The following is a 20603-nucleotide window of genomic DNA, read 5'->3' on the forward strand; positions in this document are numbered from 1 at the left end:
CATGGTTGGTTTGCTAACATATCTTGACAATAAATTGAGAGGTAATGCAATATCTGGTCTGGTCCAATTAGATATATAAAGGAGTGAGCCTATAACTGATCTGTAAAATGTATTATCTTTAAATTCAGGGGAAGACTCATCAGTGTTTCTAAGGAAATCAGTTTGCATAGGAGTGTCACAGGTTTTGGCATTGTTTAAATTACATTTGTTTAGAAGTTCAATGATCTTATCTTTCTGAGTAAGTTTGAATCCCCTTCTAGTTTTGTTAATTTGTACACCAAGGTATTTATTCACTTTACCTAGAGATTTCAACGAGAAATGTTCGTTTAACTTATTTACAAAGATTTCTCTGCTCTCTTTGTGTTTTCCTATATATAAAATATCATCCACATAAATTAATACAAATTCAATGTGATCATCACTCTTTTTTACAAAGAAACAGTTATCAGCAGTGGTAGCGTTGAAATCCATGGTCTTTAGTACTTTTACCAAGCAATCGTACCATCTCTTGCCAGATTGCTTTAATCCGTATAGACTCTTATTTAATAACCAAATTTCATTCTTATTAGTGTATTGACTATGTGGTGCTCTTACATATATTTCCTTATCTAGTTTTGCGTGTAAATACGCAGTCTGTATGTCATATTGAAATACGTCCAGATTGAGTGCAGATGCTACTACTAGAGCTGTTTTAACACTCTCTGTCCTCACCGTGGGGGAGTATGTGTCAGTATAGTCTTCTGGATATTTTTGTGCATAACCTTGTGCAACTAGTCTAGCCTTGTATAAAGTATTGCCTCCTTCTAGGTTCTTAATTTTATAAATCCACCTGGTACCTATAATTGTTTTATCCTTAGGTGCGATCGCAGGAGTGAATACATTTAATCCTTGCAAACTTTCCATCTCTTTTTTCATAGCTAGTTCCCATTTTTCTCTTTCTTCACGAGGGAGTTTTAATACTTCCTCATATGTATTAGGTGTTATTTGTTCTCCATTCATATGCATTATGTAATCTTTGTATTTACTTGGTATTTGATTTCTATTGTTTCTAATAGCTCTTTCAGGTTTGCTATGGTTGTCGTGCAAATATCTAGCTTCCTTTTTTGTTAATGTGTCTGTCTTTATTTTATGCTGACTATTTGTCCAAGTTTTGGTTTTGTTCTTATTTTTGTTAATGTTTTGATTTTCTATTGTCCCTTCCTCGCAAGATATCGCATCTTTGCATTTATTTGGAAATATTTCATTAAGGTGCAGTTTAGACCAATTGGCCTGCTCATGGAACACAGCTGTTCTGGAGACTATAAATTTGTTATTATTATCAATGAATCTGTACCCTTTGGTTCCAGTTTCATATCCCATAAATCTTAATCTTCTGGATACGTTTTCTCCCTTTCTCCTCAACTGCTTAGGTATGTGCACATCTGCAGTGACTCCAAATATGTGCATGTGTGCTAATTTAGGTTTCCTATTGTACATCACCTCATACGGTGTCTTATTCACAATACTGGACCAGGTTCTATTTTGAGTGTAATTTGAATAATGTAGGGCTTCTGACCAGAATTGTTTGCCTAAACCAGCATCCTCTAATGTGCATCTAATCATGGTTTGTAGTGTGGAATTCTTTCTCTCTGCAATCCCGTTTTGAAACGCAGAAAATGGATTGGACGTGAAATGTAGCATTCCCCTATCCTTTAACCATTGGGAGAATTCTTTAGACATGAATTCACATCCCCTATCTGTCATAATTTGTTTTATTTTGATATTATGTTGTGTTTCTATGCGTTTGTAGAATTCCTTAAATTTCTGAAAGGTTTCATCCTTGTGCTTTAATGTGTAAACAAAACCATAGCGACTATAATCATCCACTATTGTTAGAAAGTAACGTTTCCTATAGGTAATTGATGGAGTTAATGGACCAACTAAATCCATATGTACTAAGTCAAAAATATTGTTAGTTGATCTGTTAGATTTTTTTGGTCTGGGACTGGTTTTTAGTTTGGTGGATTTACATACTGAGCATTCCAAATAATTATCACAATTTTTTATTTTGACACCTTCTGCGTGTTCAGTCATTTTTTGAACTACAGGAAAGCTTGCATGTCCTAACTTCCTATGTAAGATGTGAGCACACTCATCATGAATTGGTTTACCTATTTTTGGTTTCTTCTCATTGTGTGTATTTTTGTGATCATGAGGTATTTTACATTCATCATTGTCACTGTTACTAACATTTTCATCATCTGCTTCAATACAATCTTCCATATTTGAATCAATGTTATGTAACCATCTTTCTTTTGTTATCAGATAGGGTAGACCTCCTTTTATCACCACAGTGCCTATATTTGTTTTGTCCTTCTCTAAAGTTGCTTTCCCCTTTGAGAAAACTATATTGATGTCAGAATCTCTGCTTAGTTTTATGGCACTTAGTATGTTATGAGGTATTTCTGGGATTAATAATACCCCCTCTATTTTACCTAAACCAGGCAAGGTCACATTTCCTCTGCCTAATACTTGAACCTTTTCTTGATTAGCTACCTTTATCACAAACTTATCTTCTGTAAATGAAGATAATATACTTTTGTTGTTAGTGGTGTGATTGGTTGCACCAGAATCAATAAGCCAATTATTGTTCTCATTTTGTTGTGTTTTGGTGCTTTCTTGTTTGTTTAGTCCATTTAGTGACCCAGATTTTCTCTCTTTTGAATTTTCTCTACCCCCTCTACTTTCTCTGTAATTTGGTGGGCTTCTATATTTGTGTCTATCTGTGGAAGACTGTCTATAATTGTATTTGCTCCTATATTCTGGCCTATGTCTCTCCCTTGAGACTTTGGGACAGTCTCTTCTACTGTGTTCCCTGGATCCACAATTGTGGCATCTAAAGGCTTCATTATATTTTTCTTGGAAAGCTACTTTCCTAAAAGATTTGTGTTCTGTTTGATTACTGGAACGATTTTTTCTTGAATTGTCTTCTGCTATCAATTTGTTAGATAGACTTTCTATGGTTAAATATCCTAAATTAATAGTATCTAAGTGTGACATAAAGCTATCCCATGATGAATCAAGTGAATTGATAATAACACTTTTCATTGTTTGATCTGAAATCACTTCCCCCCTCAATTGCAGCTCAGCTCTTATTTTGTTTAGAGATATCAAATGCTCACTTATAGAAACCCCTGGTTTCACTCTAGAAGAAAAGAAATCCTTAGACATTCTTGTAGTTGTAGCTACGCTATCGCTGTGAAATAGATTAAACATGCATTGAATTATTTCTGACACAGTTAGGTTTGATTTGATGCTATGATACATTGCAGGAGACACGCTAGATATTATTATGAAAAATGCTCTATGATGTAAACAATCTATTTTTAAAGTCCAAGGTCTTCTTGGAGGACTAGTTATAAAGAATAGTAAATTTTCTTTCATAAAGACAACCTGAAGTTGTTGATACCACTCTTGTAAATTAATGCCATCAATTCTAAGTTTTGGGAAGTCACTGGGTAAGTTCCCCACATTATTTTGTCCATTACTTACAACCTGAGGCAGTCCGTGGTCTCGCAAGTGCAGGAAATTACAGAACGGCATGGGGATGCTCGCAACGAGTCTGCGCGGTTCTCTGGCCAGTTCAAGTCTTTCGGGGCCGTCTACGTAGCTTTGCACATGCGCGTTGCTCATTTCTTCCTTGGCGTCGTCGTGGAAGGTTCTCTCCATTTCAGCTCTCTCGTTCCGCTCCTCTTCAGATGAGTCGGTCTCTGGTTCGGTTTTAGGGGTTCTGGTGGTGGCGACAGCTCTTCTCTTTCTTTCGTGTGCGTTGGCACTTGATCCGGTCTGCGGTGTAGGACGGAATCGGCATGGCTCTCTGGGCTCAGGTGTCGTCGCCTTCGAAGTCAGGATGGGAGCGTGCAGGTCTCGAGTTGTCGGTTTGATCTCTTGCTTCTTCGTTGGTGCCTTGGAAATTTTCAATCTTGGCCCAAAAACAGCAAAAAGCGTTTTTATTGCTGACTTTACTTGAGACTTTGTTAAATCGTCTTCACTTTCTGATTCTGGTTCTTCTGAAGAGTTTGAGTCTTCTTTTTCACTTTCGTCGTCTGATAGCGTTTTTCGCGCCAGAAATTTTGAACTGAGCGTTTTGATTGGCTCTGCTTCACTCTCTTTTGAAGTTCGTTGAAACCAAGATGGCTGCCATTCAAAATTTCGCGCGGGATCACATCTTTTCTTTTTCACAACGACTTTCTCAGTATTCATTTCACTCACAGTTTTTTGATCTTTGGGTTTTTCTTTAACGACGTTTTTCTCTCTCGCTGCTCCGTTGTTCTTCAGCATTTCTTGGAGGTTCGCGATGAGGCTTTCATCGTTCTTCTGGCTTTTTAGTATCTTCAATATCTCTGACCTGAGTTCGTTATTTTCTATTTCGATTTCTTCCTGGTCATTATTTTCATTTATCAGTTCTTCTTCTTCAGTGGTGTATTCTTCGGATTCTCTCGAAATCGCGTTAGTGGATTCGTTGATCATCTCTTGTTCAGTTTCTATTTCCTTGCTGTAGGCCCTGGTGTTGGGCCTATCTTTCTTAGACATTTTTAATTATTTATTGAGTCAATTAACCATCCTCTGCTACCAGCTTGTTGCAATATTTTCAGGATCAGACTCAATAAAGATAATAAGAATTAGAGATTTAAATATATTTCTCTTTAATAATAATAGGCATTCTATATTCGCTGAATATTCAAGATAGAAGCAAAGAAAATGGTGAGGGTGGCTCCTTATATATACAAGGGGTGGAGCCAGGAATGGGAGTGGTAAATTATGAATACATTAAAATCCAAAGAATAAGTTAACCCCTGATGTCCCATATATACATTATTTACACAATAGAGAATAAGGCATTTACATCTGACAGTTTTAGCCTTCAGTCCTCTAATCATCCCGGTTGTTGGCTCATATTTAACTGGTTGTCCACTAAGAGTCCAAGATCCCTCTCACAGTTACTGGTTTCACCCAGTCTGTATGTATGCTTTTGGGTTTTTTTGCCTAAGTATAAGACTTTACTTTTCTCTACATTGAATACTTATCATTGACTATGGTATGGGCACTATGAGAAAGTGACAGATAGAATAGAATAACAGAGTTGGAAGGGACCTTGGAGGTCTTCTAGTCCAACCCCCTGCTTAGGCAGGAAACCTTACACCACAGATAAATGGTTATCCAATTTCCCTTACCTAGAGCCTGAGTTTGCAAATACGAAAAAAAGAACAATATGGAAAAATCATTCTGGGGTTCTTGAAATCCAGTTCATTTCTGCAGGTACCTGGTGAACGTTAATTGGTTCCGTCATCAATGATAAATTTACTGAGTTGAAGAGAGTAGGGTCAGCTCTGATAAGAAGTTGGACTGGAGGCTTCCAACAAATTCCAGGGCTGTTAATTGCATTTCGAAGTCTAAAAACACATTGGAAGTTAATCATATTAAACTGCTTCCATGTTACTGTTACCTAAACTTTATGGATTTCTCTTTGAAGTGATGAGGAGCCAAGCCTTCCTCAACGAGTCATCTGAAATGCTCTTTTTTTCCTACCTGTGAAAGAACAGCTAGGAAGAGGCAACCTCTGGCCTTTGTTCTTCTTTTTCCCAAGGTATCAACCGCAGTGACTCTAATAGGCTGGGCAGCCAGCCAGAGCACAGGAGACAATGCCGGAGGCAAAGAGCTTGGGGCCAAAGAGAGGCAAGGGGTGGGGTGGGTGCAGCAACCTTGATCAGAGAGGCCCCTTCACAGGCATGTACTTATTGGAGCATTTCAAAGCACTCAGTGGCATCTGGTAAATGTGGTTCCTGTGGGACAGATTTGGATGTGTGATTGCAGCCACAGTGGCTACACTGGGCAGGCCTTTCCCTGGTTTGCTTTGCTACTTCCACAGCAGCTGAAAAAAACAGTACATATATAGGTAGAGTTCATCTGATATGTATTTTAATTTAGCTCTCCATCTGTCTGCCCATCCATCCATCCATCCATCTCTCTCTTTTATTTATCTATTATGTTTCTATCAAGTATCTATATCTATCTATCTATCTATTTTATTTATTTAATCTATCTCTCCATCTGTCTATCCATCCATCCATCCATCTATCACCGTCTCTTTCTATCAAGTATCTATATCTCATTCAATAGCAAATGCGCCAAACACCCACCCATTATTATTCCAGACTGAATCTTTTTAAAAAAGATACTTTTAAAAAGTTGATATTTGTCATGTTTTAGTTAAAATTGTTTGTTTCTTGGATTTGTGCTTTTCTTCTTTTCTGACTACTGGTTTCATATTATAGTGTTACACTTTTAATCTGATTCACAGGAAAATATTTTTGTTCCTTAATAGCCTACAGGCAACCAAAGAAACTAAGATTCTAATTAAACATAATATTAATAACAACAATAACATGGGTGAAAAAAATTACCCTACAAGCTCAGAAAGGCCGATAGCTGAAAGGCAGAATTGGATGCAGCCCCTGACAAAGGCAAACATGCTGAATGGCATCAAATATAAAAGTTGATAGTTAATTGAAAATAGATTTTTTTAAAAAGAAGATTACTGCAAAGCTAATTACCTCCTCAATCTTTAGGCAGTGCATTGCAACAGGAATAATGTTGCTTTCTGAAAATTGTTCTTCCCACATCTTTATCATTAAGTAGAGATATACCAATCCGAGACCTTGTGGTACAGGCGGCAAACCCCCTGATCACAACTGATTTGAACTCCCTTCCCCCCACCCCCCCCCCCAGGACATGTCACAGCGGTCTAGGTGGTCAATTCACTCGCTTGCATCCTGCAGGAACTGCCAATTTTTCAAACTACTCCAAGATCTAAGACGGGGGCCTTTGAGATGGCCTGCAGCTTGTCACCAGAGCTTCAACCCCCCCCCCCCCAGCAAACCCTCTGGATCAGGTCTCATGTACTTGTCGCTTATATGATGGAGACCGCAGAGACTCAAGCCTGCAACCTACTTCAAGAGAAAAAGCCTCCTGGAATTTATCGAATTGATTGCACGGAATTAATGTCGATATTATATAGGCGAAGCTGTTTTAACATGGGCCACATCAAGGGAGGAGAGTTTCCACTTATGAAGGTGGTACCTTTTCATTACCAGGCTCCAAATAGCTAGCTCACTGCTAGCTAAAGAAAACCAGAAATAAGAGAGGGTTATTAAGTTATTGTCAAAAGGAATTAAAATATAACATAGGGTTGGCTTCTAAAAACAGTCAGACCAGCTGTCCATTCTATATCTATGCTAAACCTTTCAGTATTGTGGCCTGTCCCACCCAAACGTTGGAGAATTCTGTAACTATGCTAAATCTTTTCCTATTCTGTCCCGAAAGAGACGCTTGTTATTGAGAGAAATTGCTCCACCCTTTCATATAAAAGTAACTTCTATTGTGGGTGGCCTGTAGCATATGCCTATAGCAATGTCATTCTTTTTTCCTTTTGTAATGGCCCAAATGCATGCAAGATGGTTTTCTGCTGTATTTCTATAGGGATGTAGTTATTTCTTATATGTAGCACAAATCCACCTCCATTTTTATTAGGTCTGCTTTATTTAAGCAATTTAAATCCCTCTAGCCGTATGTTCCATTTGTGGGTTTCATCCCATCAAGTTTTGGTGATGGCGAGAATGTCGTTTCTGCCCTCATGTACCTGGATTTCTACTTCACCCAGGGCCGGATTTTCCTATAGGCTAACTAGGCTTCAGCCTAGGGCCTCAAGATCAAGAAGGGCCTACATTCAAATTGTTAGCAAAATTAAAATTACACTTTCACTATAGGTGAAAGGGCCTCATAAGTGGAATAGCCTAGGGCCTCTTTTCATCTAAATCCGGCCCTGACTTCACCCCGTTTGTTCCTCATACTTTGTGCCTTGTGTATTTGTGTAGAGGCCTTTCAGTCCTTTTTGACTGACCCACTGTTTGTTTTCCACATAAACTGTTTTGTGTCTGAGTTTCCCTTCTTCCTTATCTCTTGTTTGATTAGTGCACGTAGTGTGGCACACACTATGAAAATCTTGATTTTTCTTAACAGCAACCTTAATATTTTTAACCGTACAAACATCTATGTTTAGAAACACCGACAACCCTATTAGTTTTAGATTGCTGGGGACAGAAATGTTATGTATGATTATCGTAATTCTCTGTCCACCCCACCCCCACCCCAGTTTAAATGCTTCTCCAGAAAACTCCTGAATTTAGTGCTAAGTAACTCAGTCCCTTTCTGTGATGGATGCAAACCATCTCTTTTATACAGCTTTTCATCAGACCAGCTGCAGACATCCTGACTAACATAATCAAAACCTTCCACTTCATACCAGTCTTTTAGCCACATGTTAACTCCGCCATAACCTGGCTTTTTCCTTTTTGCTCCTTATACTCAGATAAAACCTCTGAAAAAGACTATGGCCTCTCCTGCTAAGTTTCTGTCCCAAGCTCTGGAAATCCTTCTGCACAGGACAGATTGTTATTATCACACTCCTGACTAGCATTAGTTCTGACCCAACCTTTGCAGAAGCAAGAAACAGACTCCTCGCAAAGAAAAACCCCTCTTTAGTTACACCTTGTGAATCAACTGCATTCACCAGAAAGTCCAGGCAAGAGTCCGACAAGGACTCAACTGAAGCAATAGGCCTTATCAGCTTGTTACGATAATTGCAAGGTTGTGCGCTCCCAGCCGAAGGGCTGCAAATTAAGTCAGTTCAAATAGACAAATCTCAGTTTTGGCAAGGCAGTTTTTGTCGCATGAAACATAATGAGCAATATCTCCAGAAATGCGAACGGTTGTCTTCTACGACCACCAATCACTCCCCTTTCCTCATATTTATTCCTCAGCCAAGGAGGGCCCATTCAGCATCCACGTTTGTTTTGCTTCCCGAGTTGACTCCTTGTCCTCTGTTGTTCACCTCTCCTATCTGCTCTGCACATACGTGCATATGGAACAGGCCCCAGCCCTGTTCTTCCCCCTCACTAATCTCTGACTCCAAAGCCAGCTGCCGATCCAGTGGCTGGGAAATGCCAGATGGCCCTGGTGCTATCTCTGTGTCCGATGCTGAGCATCCATCAAAGCTTTCCTCGGGCTCCAGAACTGGCCCAAGTTCTTCCCCAACCTCTTCATCCTCCGAGTCTGCCGCCAGCTCCACTGGCAGCTGGTGGGCCACAACAGCATTCTTGACTATCTTTTTCTCTGCTGGCAGTAGCACCAAGCAGACCCTTCACATCTTTCAAAACTTCCACATTCTCTCTAAATTGATACCTGAGTCACTACACGTTCAACAAGGACACTATATCTATTGTGCAGTGATACACCAAAAGCTTCGTGTTTATGGTCCACAGCTCTGAATCTATCAGATCCAATTGTAGTCCATGCTCTCCTGTCTCTGCTTTTCCTGCACGGCCCTCCCAATCTTTGAGACTGAGGCCAGGTCAGCAGCGGGAAGGGAGGGGCGCAAGTGGGAGATGGCAGCATCAGAGCCCTCCCTGGCTCTTTCCCAAGATGCCCTGGCCTAAAAGGGCGATCCCATGTGAAGCTGCCGGGCAATTCTGTGTGAAGAAGGGGGCAGGCCGATAGGACAGAGTGTGAAGTTGGTGCTTCTGGGATGAGGGGAGCTGGCCGCAGCTGCTCACCTGCCCACCCTCCGGCCCGGGAGCATGTGGCTGCTCCAGCAGCATCACCCCTTCGCCCACGGGCCCTTCCCTGCCCATCCGTGCCCTTTGGCCTTACCTTTGCGGCAGCAATGTGTAGTGAGCGTTGAACCTTTGAAATGAGCAGAAGTGGGAAGTGCGGCTGGACAGTGGACGATAAGGGCAACAGCTGGAGGAGGCCTCCCCAGAGCCCCTCTCAGCCAGGAAAAGCCAGCTATGCAGGAAGTGGCTGGGAGGCGAGGGGTGAGGGGTGGGGCTTAACGTCACTACTCCGTGGGCCAGATATGTTGGGTTGGTGGGCTGCATCCCTCCCTCGGGCCATAGTTTGAGGATACCTGGTCTATACTATAGGCCACCCAACCAAACAGAGGAAATAGATGAACTTTTTGCTAGTCAGCTAACTAAGGTATGTAGGAAGCACATCACAATAGTAATGAGGAATTTTAACTACCCTGACATCAACTGGGAGACAAACTCTGCACCAAGTGGAAGATCCAACTGGTTCCTAACAAACCTAGCAGAAAACTTTGTGAACAAAGGCTTGCGACAAAAGTAAAAAAATAACAAAAAAAAGCTTCTTCCAACATATTAAAAACAAGAAAAAAGTCAAGGAAACAATTGGCCCATTGCTGGGAGAAAGTGGCAAGAAGGTGACAAGCAACAGGGAGAAAGCAGAACTACTTAACTCATTTTATGCATCTGCCTTTACACAAACAAAAAACAAACAGTCCAACCTATCAAAAACAGCACCACAAAAAACAGATTAGGAACACAAGTTAAAATAGGGAAGAAAATGGTAAGTGAACACCTGTCTACCCTAGATGAGTTCAAATCACCAAGACTGGATGGATTACACCCCAAGGTTCTGAAGGAACTGGCAGATGAGATCTCAGAACCACTGAACTATATCTTTCAAAGATCCTGGAGCACCGGGGAACTGCCAGAGGACTTTGAAAGAGCTGATGTAGTTTCCATCTTCAAAAAAAGGGGAAAAAAATAGATTCAGGAAACTACAGACCTATCAGCCTGACCTCAATACCAGGGAAGATTCTGGAAAAGATAATCAAACAACGAATCACCGAACACCTAGAAGCAAACCAAGTAATAACCAAAAGCCAACATGGATTTATCAAAAACATATCATGCCAGACGAATCTCGTTGCATTCTTTGACAAAGTGACAAAATTAGTGGACCAGAGGAATGCTGTTGATATAATTTACTTAGACTTCAGTAAAGCATTTGATAAAGTAGACAATAACCTACTACTAGATAAAGTAGAAAAATGTGGGTTAGACAGCATCACCACCAGATGGATTTGTAACTGGCTGACCAACCGCACTCAAGGTGTAGCCCTCAATGGAACTGCATCTACATAGAGGGAAGTATGCAGTGGAGTACCACGAGTGTCTGTTTTAGGCCCAGTACTCTTCAACATCTTCATCAATGACTTGTACGAGGGGATAGATGGGGAACTCATCAAATTTGCAGATGACACCAAGTTGGCAGGAATAGCCAACACTCCAGAAGATAGGCTTAAGATACAGAAGGATCTTGACAGACTTGAACATTGGGCGCTATCTAACAAAATGAAATTCAACAGTGAAAAAAGCAAGGTTCTACATTTAGGCAAGAAAAACAAAATGAACAGGTACTGTATATGTGGTACCTTGCTCAATAGTAGTAACTGTGAGAGGGATCTTGGAGTCCTAGTGGACAGCCATTTAAATATGAGCCAGCCATGTGCAGCAGCTGCCAAAAAAGCCAACACAATCCTAGGCTGCATAAACAGAGGGATAGAATCAAGATCACGTGAAATGTTAATACCACTTTATAATGCCTTGGTAAGGCCACACTTGGAATACTGCATTCAGTTTTGGTTGCCTTGATGGATAAAAGATGTGGAAACTCTAGAAAGAGTGCAGAGAAGAGCAACAAAGATGATTAGGGGACTAGAGGCTAAAACATATGAAGAACAGTTGCAGGAACTGGGTGTGTCTAGTTTGATGAAAAGAAGGACTAGGGGAGACATGATAGCAGTGTTCCAATATCTCAGGGGCTGCCCCAAAGAAGAAGGAGTCAAGCTATTCTCCAAAGCACTGAGGGCAAGACAAGAAGCAATGGGTGGAAACTAATCAAGGAGAGAAGCAACTTAGAACTAAGGAGGAATGTCCTGACAGTTAGAACAATTCATCAGTGGAACAACTTGCCTCCAGAAGTTGTGAATGCCCCAAATCTGGAATTTTTTTAAGAAGAGGTTGGATAACCATTTGTCTGAAGTGGTGTAGGGTTTCCTGCCTGGGCAGGGGTTGGACTAGAAGACCTCCAAGGTCCCTTCCAACTCTGTTATTCTATTCTAAATGCAATTCTAATACAAACAGTGATTCAATTCCCACATGGCTAGCTTGATCCAATGGACAAAGTCCCAGTTCTCTCCAACCTGTTTTGAGACACTCCTCCCAAAGACCCCTGGTGCTATACAAATGCAATGCATGTACAACCGGTGTCTGAGTAAATAAGTAAAATCATTTCTGCTTGTGAGAATATTCTTTCTTCTTGCCACAATTATCATTAAATATGTCTTCCTATGAGAAGGATACTAGGTATTTTAACATTGTCATGGCCCCAGTAATTAAAGCAAAAGTTATGGAAGCAGTATTTTTATCTGAGGAGTTCATTGTTATTATCTCTGTACCAATATATCTAAAGTCAGTTAAAAGAATTTGTGAAACGTCAAATAGTTCCATAACTTTCTTTTGCCTAATTATAATATTTGCTACTGTGATTTTATATCTTCCTGCAATATACATCTTTTCTCTCTCGTTTCAAGGAGTTTCAGGAAGCAGACATTATTTCATTTTTTAAAAAAATTAAATCACTTGCTATTAAAAATGATAAAGCCATTATTCCCCCACTTTCATACCCATCATAACACTCATACCATGCGCCTCTTTATTTGCTTCTTTCTTTTACAATTTTTACAACTCACTACATTTATGCTATATATAAACGGTATTTCATTTCGAGAACGTCATGCTGAAGGATAATTGGAATGTATTTTCCACTACAAGTTCAACAGCCATAATGGCATTACTGTAGGATACAACTAGGTCCGTGATGACGAACCTGTGGCACGCATAGCCATATCAGTGGGCACGCTAGCTCAGCTCTGCCAGGGAGTGGGAGTGGGGAAGGGAGTGGGAGTGGGGAAGGCCCTCCCCAGATGCATAGAGAGGATCTGGAGCCAGGTAAGAAAGAAAAACGGGCCTACCTGGCCATCGCGTGCCAGGAGCAGGGGGGAGGGGGGTTGCACGCGCAGGGCAGGGTGCATAGAAAAAAATTATGGGTTGGCCACGTGCATGCATGAACCTCCCCTGATCCTGGCATGCAATGGCAAAAAGGTCACTGAACTAGGCTGAGCCCGAGGGAGGGATCAAATGTGTCATCAGTCTCGAGTCACTTTGCGTCCACAAGTGATCTAAGTCCAGCTCTCCTTGAATTCCGTTGGCTCTTACCTACCGCCAACTGGCTTTGAAGCTCTAAAGCTTCTAGAGAGCTTTAGCAAAGAATAAACCTATATATTCACTGAATAGCCTGGACTCCTGATTTCCTTCAGTTGACATTACTGTTATCACAATGAAGAATGATTTGCTGCATCTTATATTTCCTTCCCAATGGTAGCCACCTAAAAATTATGTTAATAGAAAAAGAGCTAGGGTTTATTTCCTGGTGTAACACAATAAAAGAGGTCCGGATTTTTTTTTTAAAAAAAAAAGAGTTGTTGTTTTTAGAAAAATCTAATGAATACATTGACATGATATTAAAATATAGTTCAATCTGATTATCAAAGCTATGCACATCCGTTTAAGCTAAATAACTCTAAAGAAAACCATCCAACTTACCCAAGACTCCGTATTCTGAAAGAGAGCTATTGCACACGGTATACGGAGCCTGTTGCTCCCACAAGTGATTCATAGGAACACAAGTCCTTTTGTCGACATTTTGATCATGCAGCACATGGTGGCGATGGCTACCAAGGTTTTCAGCAAGCCAGTTGAAAAGAATTTGGGGGGAAAAATGCAACAGAGGTGTGAAACACTGAACGTTTGGCCACCTTAAATGTATTACTGCAAGAACTTTCATTGAGTCCGAAAGGTGCTTTTCCCAAAGGCAACTGGACTTGGTTTTTTTTCTTTGAAAATGTTTTGCTTCTCATCCAAGAACTGAAGAAGCTTCTTGGAACAGAAGAAAAAGGTTTTCAAAGAAAAAACAAAGAAAGTCCAGTTGCCTTTTGTAAAAGCACCTTCGGGGCAACCATGACCTGGATGATGGTGAATCTCCATAGGCAATTTTGCTTGAGCAGCCTCTCTGACCACTGCAGGGATTTTTTTTTGCTTTTTTGCTTTATATGCCGCCCTTCTCCGGAGACTCAGGGAGGCTTACAATGCGTTAAGCAATAGCCTTCATACTTTTGTATATTTATACAAAGTCAGCTTATTGCCCCCACAAACTGGGTCCTCATTTTACCTACCTTAGAAAGGATGGAAGGCTGAGTCAACCTTGAGCCTGGTGGGATTTGAACTTGCAGTAATTGCAAGCAGCAGATATTAATAACAGTGCATTAGTCCACTGTGCTACCAAGGCTCAGGTACTGGATTCAGGCCAAGATATGGTGGTTTGCCTTTAAGCAAAGGAGTTCCCAACCTTACATTCAACTTAAATCGGGGCTGTCCTTGCTAGCGTCTCACCTGCTTTCCCAACCTGAAGATCGCATATTTCTTTAAAAAATAATAATTTGGAGGAATGGGATGAAGCCCTTAAACAGGATGCTGCTGCCTCTCGGCCACCAAAGGTAACTTTGGCACCGTTGTTATGCAACGCATGAAGCTTTTCGAGTTAAGCAGTTATACTCCATAAAATATGAAGTGTGGAAGCTATTACACAACATGGCTGCTTTCCCTCAAATTACGGCTGCAAAATTCTATAGCTCATTGCTTTTAGACGTGAACAGTTTGCATCGTGCCTCCTTGGTTTCCACGTCCTTAAGCAATCCTCAAGACCAGGGCTTGAAAGAGCGCATTCTTTGCTACCCACCCTCCACACATTCGCTGCTGAGAGGCCCCTCGAGCACCATTAATCAGCATTAGAATGGGGCACCCAGGACCATTCTCAAAACAGAGATGACTGAAGTAATTACTGTAATCCATTAACTCCCCAAGCAAGACTAACTGAGTGAAACACACCAATATGTTCATCTTCTAGAACCACGAAAGAAAAAAAGGGGCCATTACCCTGAAAATAGCTATTCTGTGGACATATGCTTCCCCAAGCTGCAGGCAGGAGCTTTGATCTCCTGATGCAACTAGCAACGAGCTCTTAGCAAAGTGTAACTCCGAAACAAATTAAGATGATAAAAAAAGGTTGACTCAAAGGTCAGAGAATGACTATGGAAAGCTAATTGAGAGAGCAAATTTAGCTCGCTTCTCACCTCATTTAAAAACAAAAGAGCAAGCTTGAATGCCGAACTTTCTTCTAGTCTTCAGACTAAAACAGGAACGAGTTATCCCATAATAAATAATGTTTTCTGTAAAGGGTGGGTAATCTTTGTCATTTTTACTAAACCAAACAGAGAGAGAGACAACTATTCCTTTGGAAATTGTAAAATTCTAAATCATATTGTAATAGCAATTTCTGAATGCTGTCCACATTTCTTTGAAAGCTGAAGTGAGAATCTCATCATCACAAATTTCATGCAGTTCCTTTCTGTTCTCCACATTTAAGCAAAAAAAAAATCCACTCCGGACACTTCTAGGGATTCTTGCAGTCAGTTTCTGCAAGAAATTCGGAGATTCGTATTCTGCTGCCCATATAATTGTATCTTGTTTTTAACTAACATTCCAAGCATTCAGTCGTGGTTTTCACTTACCTTCACTACCAGGTTCGGAACTGGGAGTTCATGTGTGGCGCTTCTGAGCATGCGCAGAACCTTCCGCTGCCGCCACTACCGGTTCTCTCGAACCAGGGTGAACCAGTAGAAACCCACCACTGCAAGCATTAGAGACAATATGCATGCCAATAACACACCCTAATTTTGAGGCAGGCAAGTAAGAGCACCAATTGTTACTAAAATATTTATGTTTGTCCCAAACATAAATATTTCCATTTTCCCTTGAAAATGTTTCACTTCTCACCTAAGAAGCTTCTTCAGTTCTGATTGAATGGTGGGGAATGGAAGGATTTATATACTTTGCAGTTCTTTGCAATCCTCTCATTCCCCACATTCAGTCAGAACCGAAGAAGCTTCTTGGGTGAGAAGCAAAACGTTTTCGAGGGAAAAGCCAAGAAAGTCAGTTGTCTTTTGGAAAGACAACCTGGATGACGGATTTCTCTCCATAAATCCTTTTATGTTTTCTCCCCAATGCATGGCAGATGATTGACAACTCACCTGAAAGTCCCCCGTTCTACATCCTGACCACTTAACCGGACATGGATGCCCTCTTTCAATAAGGACCCAAAAGCCATGTATTCTCCCAGGGCCCAGTCAACAACCCGGTTTGTGGTCATTTCTAGTCGACTTTTCAAAATCCGAGAAAGTCCTAAAAAAGGAGAAAAGGAGAAAAAAGGAGACCTATTGACTTGTTCTCACTCAGAAAGCAAAACCAGAAGGAGGAAGGAGTTAATATTATGCTCATTCACTGCCTTGAGTTACTTATAAAATAATAAAGGTGGGGATAAAAATCTAATAAATACATAAATAAACCATCTAGATCTGTTATCTTAAAGAGCTGAAAGACATAATACATGAATTCCACGGTGGCCTCATTTAAACCTTTAATTCACTTTCCTTCTTGACTATTCTGCATTTCTGCTGGCTGCTACACTCCAATTGGACTCACAAAACTTCCATGCAATTAAGTTCCTGCTAGGTTCCAGTCCTGTCTTATTATTTACCTTGTTGTTGTTAAATCACAGAATACTTTTGAGTATACATATAAAGCCTCCTTAATCCTCCTTATACCTCATACCGGTAATATATTTGCATTTAAAACTGAATCCTTAGACCGGTATCTATCTTCCCCAGACAACTTAGCATTCATCTCTAAGTTTTGTTACCATTTTTAACCTCTGCCTGTTTGATTTAAATGCCTACCTTTTTATTTTAAATTGTGTTAATTCATGAAATAAGCAACAAAAGAGCCTCGATGGTGCAACGGACTAAAGTGCTGTTAAGTGCTAGCACTTAGCTGCCAGCTGCCTGCAATTAGTGCAAGTTTGAATCTCACCAGGCTCGAGGTTGACTCAGCCTTCCATCCTTCCGAGGTAGGTAAATTGAGGACCCGGATTGTGGGGGCAATGAGCCAACTTTGTACAGAACAACACCGCTTAGGGGGGCCCGAAAGCCCTAATAAGCAGGTATATACAAAAAAGTATGCAGGCTATTGCTATAATGCATTGTAAGCCTAATGCATTGCTGCCCTACATGCTGCCCTTCTTCTACGGAGAAGGGCAGCATATAAATTGGACTAATAAATAAATAAATAAATAATAAAATGCTGCAGAAATACTTATTAACAAATAATGCACATTCTGCATTTCATTAATGGAAGAATGAATGATTTGCTGAATTTATGACGTTTCGCAACAGAAGCAAAGGCTCTGTTTATACATATATTAAGGCTTAATATTCATGAAACAAGCAAGATTTCACTTTGTTGCAACTGTTTCAACTCTAGTATGTCTGATAAACTAAAATCAAATCAATCGTCTCTTCAAAATTAGAAACATTTAGAGATGCCCATAAAGTAACACGCAGATGGTTACTTCTCAGTGACCCAGAAATGTCTATCTGGATTTAACCAAATATTCATTTATCAAACTTTCTAGCAACTACAGAACTTCTATTAGCCATACATCATATACAAGGCTTCCTTCAAATGCTTCCTAATGAGTAATGATATTGTAATTTAGTAAGAACATTTTTGTTAATTGCATGCCACTTGGACATTAGAGAATTAAAGAATTATAATTGAAAGCACTGCAATAAAGGCTTCTCGGGAATTTTAATTGCCCAAACCTCCTGGGGATCAATCTCAAAGGAAGGAAAAAAAATAAATAAAATATAGCCAGCTGATTGAATAATTTGTTATTAGACCTACGCAGCATGACTAGAGATACAAAGATGTGAAAATATGTTGTTAGTTCATGAGAAAGTTGACTCCTTAGAGAAGCCGGACAGTGGTTAGGAGAACCTGTTAAAGCAGAGGCTTTTTAAATGTAGAGATACAGAAAGATCGGAGTAGACACAATTTTTGATTTCCTTCACAACCCTGCCTTTCCGGCTTCTTTCTTCTTTCTACTTTTTTTTAATAGTCCATCGTGCAAAAAACAAAAAAACTTTTAACTTTGCATGTTTGCTTGGAGGAATGCGCAGGTACAATGAGCTCCACTGTAAAAGGCACAAGACTTGTGTTCACGATCAATAAGAACATCTGCTATTACTGTATTTACTTTATTACCTTATTACTTCATTTACCATTGAGCTAGCACTAATTCCAATGTGATATTTGCCTAGGTCATTAAAGCTAATGACTTCTTCCTGATGGTTTCAGTTCAGTTTCTTAGAAAAGCACAATTAATGAACCTGACATTCAAATCCGATATTCGGATTCAAATAATGATGATGCCCACTGCTAGGGGAGTGAAGTGGGGGTAAATGCTTCCTCTTTGGAAAATCATCATTGGAACGAGGGAGAAAAAGGAAGTTTGCACCTTTGTGGGATCCAAGCCCCAGCCGTCTGGAAGAGAAGAGAAGCTGAGGTTCCCAACCCAGAAGGAAGGAAGGAAGGAAGATGTTCCTCACCTCCGTGTATTTTGAAGCCTTCAAGGGGCACAGAACTGGCAACTTGGCCAATATGGGTCAGTAGCTCCTCGGGGATGCCTGTGGGAGGACAGGTCATACTCTTTGGTTCGCCATCCAAGTTAAAAAACCCTGGAAAATAGAGACATTTGGAATAGTATGCAAAACCATTGAGTCTCTCCCTCCCTCCCTCCCTCCCTCCCTCCCTCCCTCTTTGAAAGTCAATTGAGGAATTGCAGCAAAAGGTGCCATCTACAAATAACAAAAGAACAGAGTTGGTAGGGACCTCGGAGGTCTTCTAGTCCAGCCTCCTGCTCAAGCAAGAGGCCCTAGACCATTTCAGACAATGATTGTCCAATCTCTTCTTAAAAGCCTCCAGCCTCCACCCACAACTTCTGAAGGCAACTTCTGTTCCACTGGTTCATTGTTCTCAATGATTGTAGGTTATAAGTATGTTAAATTCTCAGTTCCCATTTATATCTCTGCTTTCAGGCCAAATGATAAATGAATGTAACACTGATCCAACTTAATCCTTAATCAGAATAGAGCTGGAAGGGAGAGCATTGCTGTTCCACTTTGGGTGAAACCTGAAGTGGTGGAAACATGGACATGAGGGGCCTTTCCCTATACCTGAAATCTCCCTGATAGCAGCACTATCTCCATCTTCTCTCCTCTTCCCACTACTTCAGATTTCAGCCAATGTGAAACGGGAATACTCTGTGAAAGATTGGATATTATTAGCTTAGGGCTATTCTGGTATTTCACTATCAAGTCATGGGGCTGCAGGAATGTCTACTTTCGGACTGCTTGACTCCTCTGTAAATCCAGCATTGGACGCCAGAGGTCCACCAGGGTTCAAATTTGTATAAGTTTATCAAAATGCAGAAATAAAAAGAGAAACGAAAATAATGGGGGAAATGGGGAAGGGGGAAGAGGAAAAAGTGCAGGGGAAAGGATCAAAAGAAAAAGAAAAGCATTGAATCCCACCTGCCATCCCACCATGCAGCCCTGCTTTGCTTTGATGGCAGCCTGCCATAAAGTACGGAGGGGGGGGAGGATATGACAGGAACCAGAAGGGCCAACCGGAGACCACGGTTGAACGATCCAAGGATACAGGCCTGGGAACGGAGTGGGAACGTCCACCAAAGAGACACCAAACTTTAGAACTGTTACTAAAATAACTGATTTGAACCTCATTGGACATTACAGAAAGATGACCAAGGTGGTGGGGGAAGGCCTGGGAGAAAAGAAAGTTACTGGGTTTATGTGGGAATCCTCAGATCTGGCTTTGCTTATGCTGTAACCACTTGGCTTTTAGTAAAAGTATACCTTCTACTACAAATGGAAACTACAGACCAATCAGCCTAACATGAATACCCAGGAAGTTTCTGGAAAAGATAATAAAAAAAAAACAGATCTGCCAACATCTAGAAACAAGTAAAGTAATAACTAGCACGGGTTTGTTAAAAACAGATCATGCCAAACCAATCTTATTTCATTCTTCAACATAGTGACTAAATTAGTAGACCAGCGAAATACTGTGGATATAATATACTTAGACTTCAGCAAGGCATTCAACAAAGTAGACCACAACCTACTTCTTCGTAAGCTAGAAAAAAGTGGGATAGATAGCATCACCACCAGATGGATGACAAACCGTCCTCAATGAGTAGTCCTTAATGGGTCTAAGTCTACATGGAGGGAAGTAAGCAGTGGGGTGCCACAAGGTTCCGTCTTAGGCCCAGGACTCTTCAATATCTTCATAAACGACTTAGATGAGGGAATAGAAGGGGAACTTGCCAAATTTGCGGATGATACTAAGCTGGCAGGAATAGCTAACACCTAGAAGATAGGCTCAAGATCCAGATGGATCTTGACAGACTTGAACACTGGGCCCTATCTAACAAAATGAAATTCAATGGAGAGAAAAGCAAAGTCTTACATTTAGGCAAGGAAAACCAAAAATACACATATTCAGGGGTGAAATGCTACCAGTTCAGACCAGTTCTCCAAAATTGGTAGTAATAAAAGCTATCAGTTCGCCTGAACCAGTAGTAAAAAAATGGTATCGATTCGTCCG

The 20603-nt window shown here is 40.6% G+C and overlaps 1 protein-coding gene across 2 annotated transcripts in view; it reads right to left on the minus strand.

Moving 5' to 3' along the window:
- Positions 1-20603, minus strand: part of OGDHL (oxoglutarate dehydrogenase L) — a 77839-nt gene that overhangs the window by 14900 nt on the left and 42336 nt on the right. For both annotated transcript variants that reach the window (XM_070944840.1, XM_070944841.1), the window contains 3 exons: positions 18527-18655; positions 16112-16262; positions 13569-13696 (listed from right to left, as the gene is read on the minus strand). In XM_070944840.1, coding sequence (XP_070800941.1) covers positions 13569-13696; positions 16112-16262; positions 18527-18655 — 408 coding nt within the window. The remainder of the gene's footprint in view (positions 1-13568; positions 13697-16111; positions 16263-18526; positions 18656-20603) is intronic.

Source organism: Pituophis catenifer, unplaced genomic scaffold, assembly GCF_029215685.1.
Source record: "Pituophis catenifer annectens isolate HBS135680 unplaced genomic scaffold, rPitCat1.0.hap2 SCAF_6, whole genome shotgun sequence".
In the NCBI taxonomy this organism is placed as follows: Eukaryota; Metazoa; Chordata; class Lepidosauria; order Squamata; family Colubridae; genus Pituophis; species Pituophis catenifer.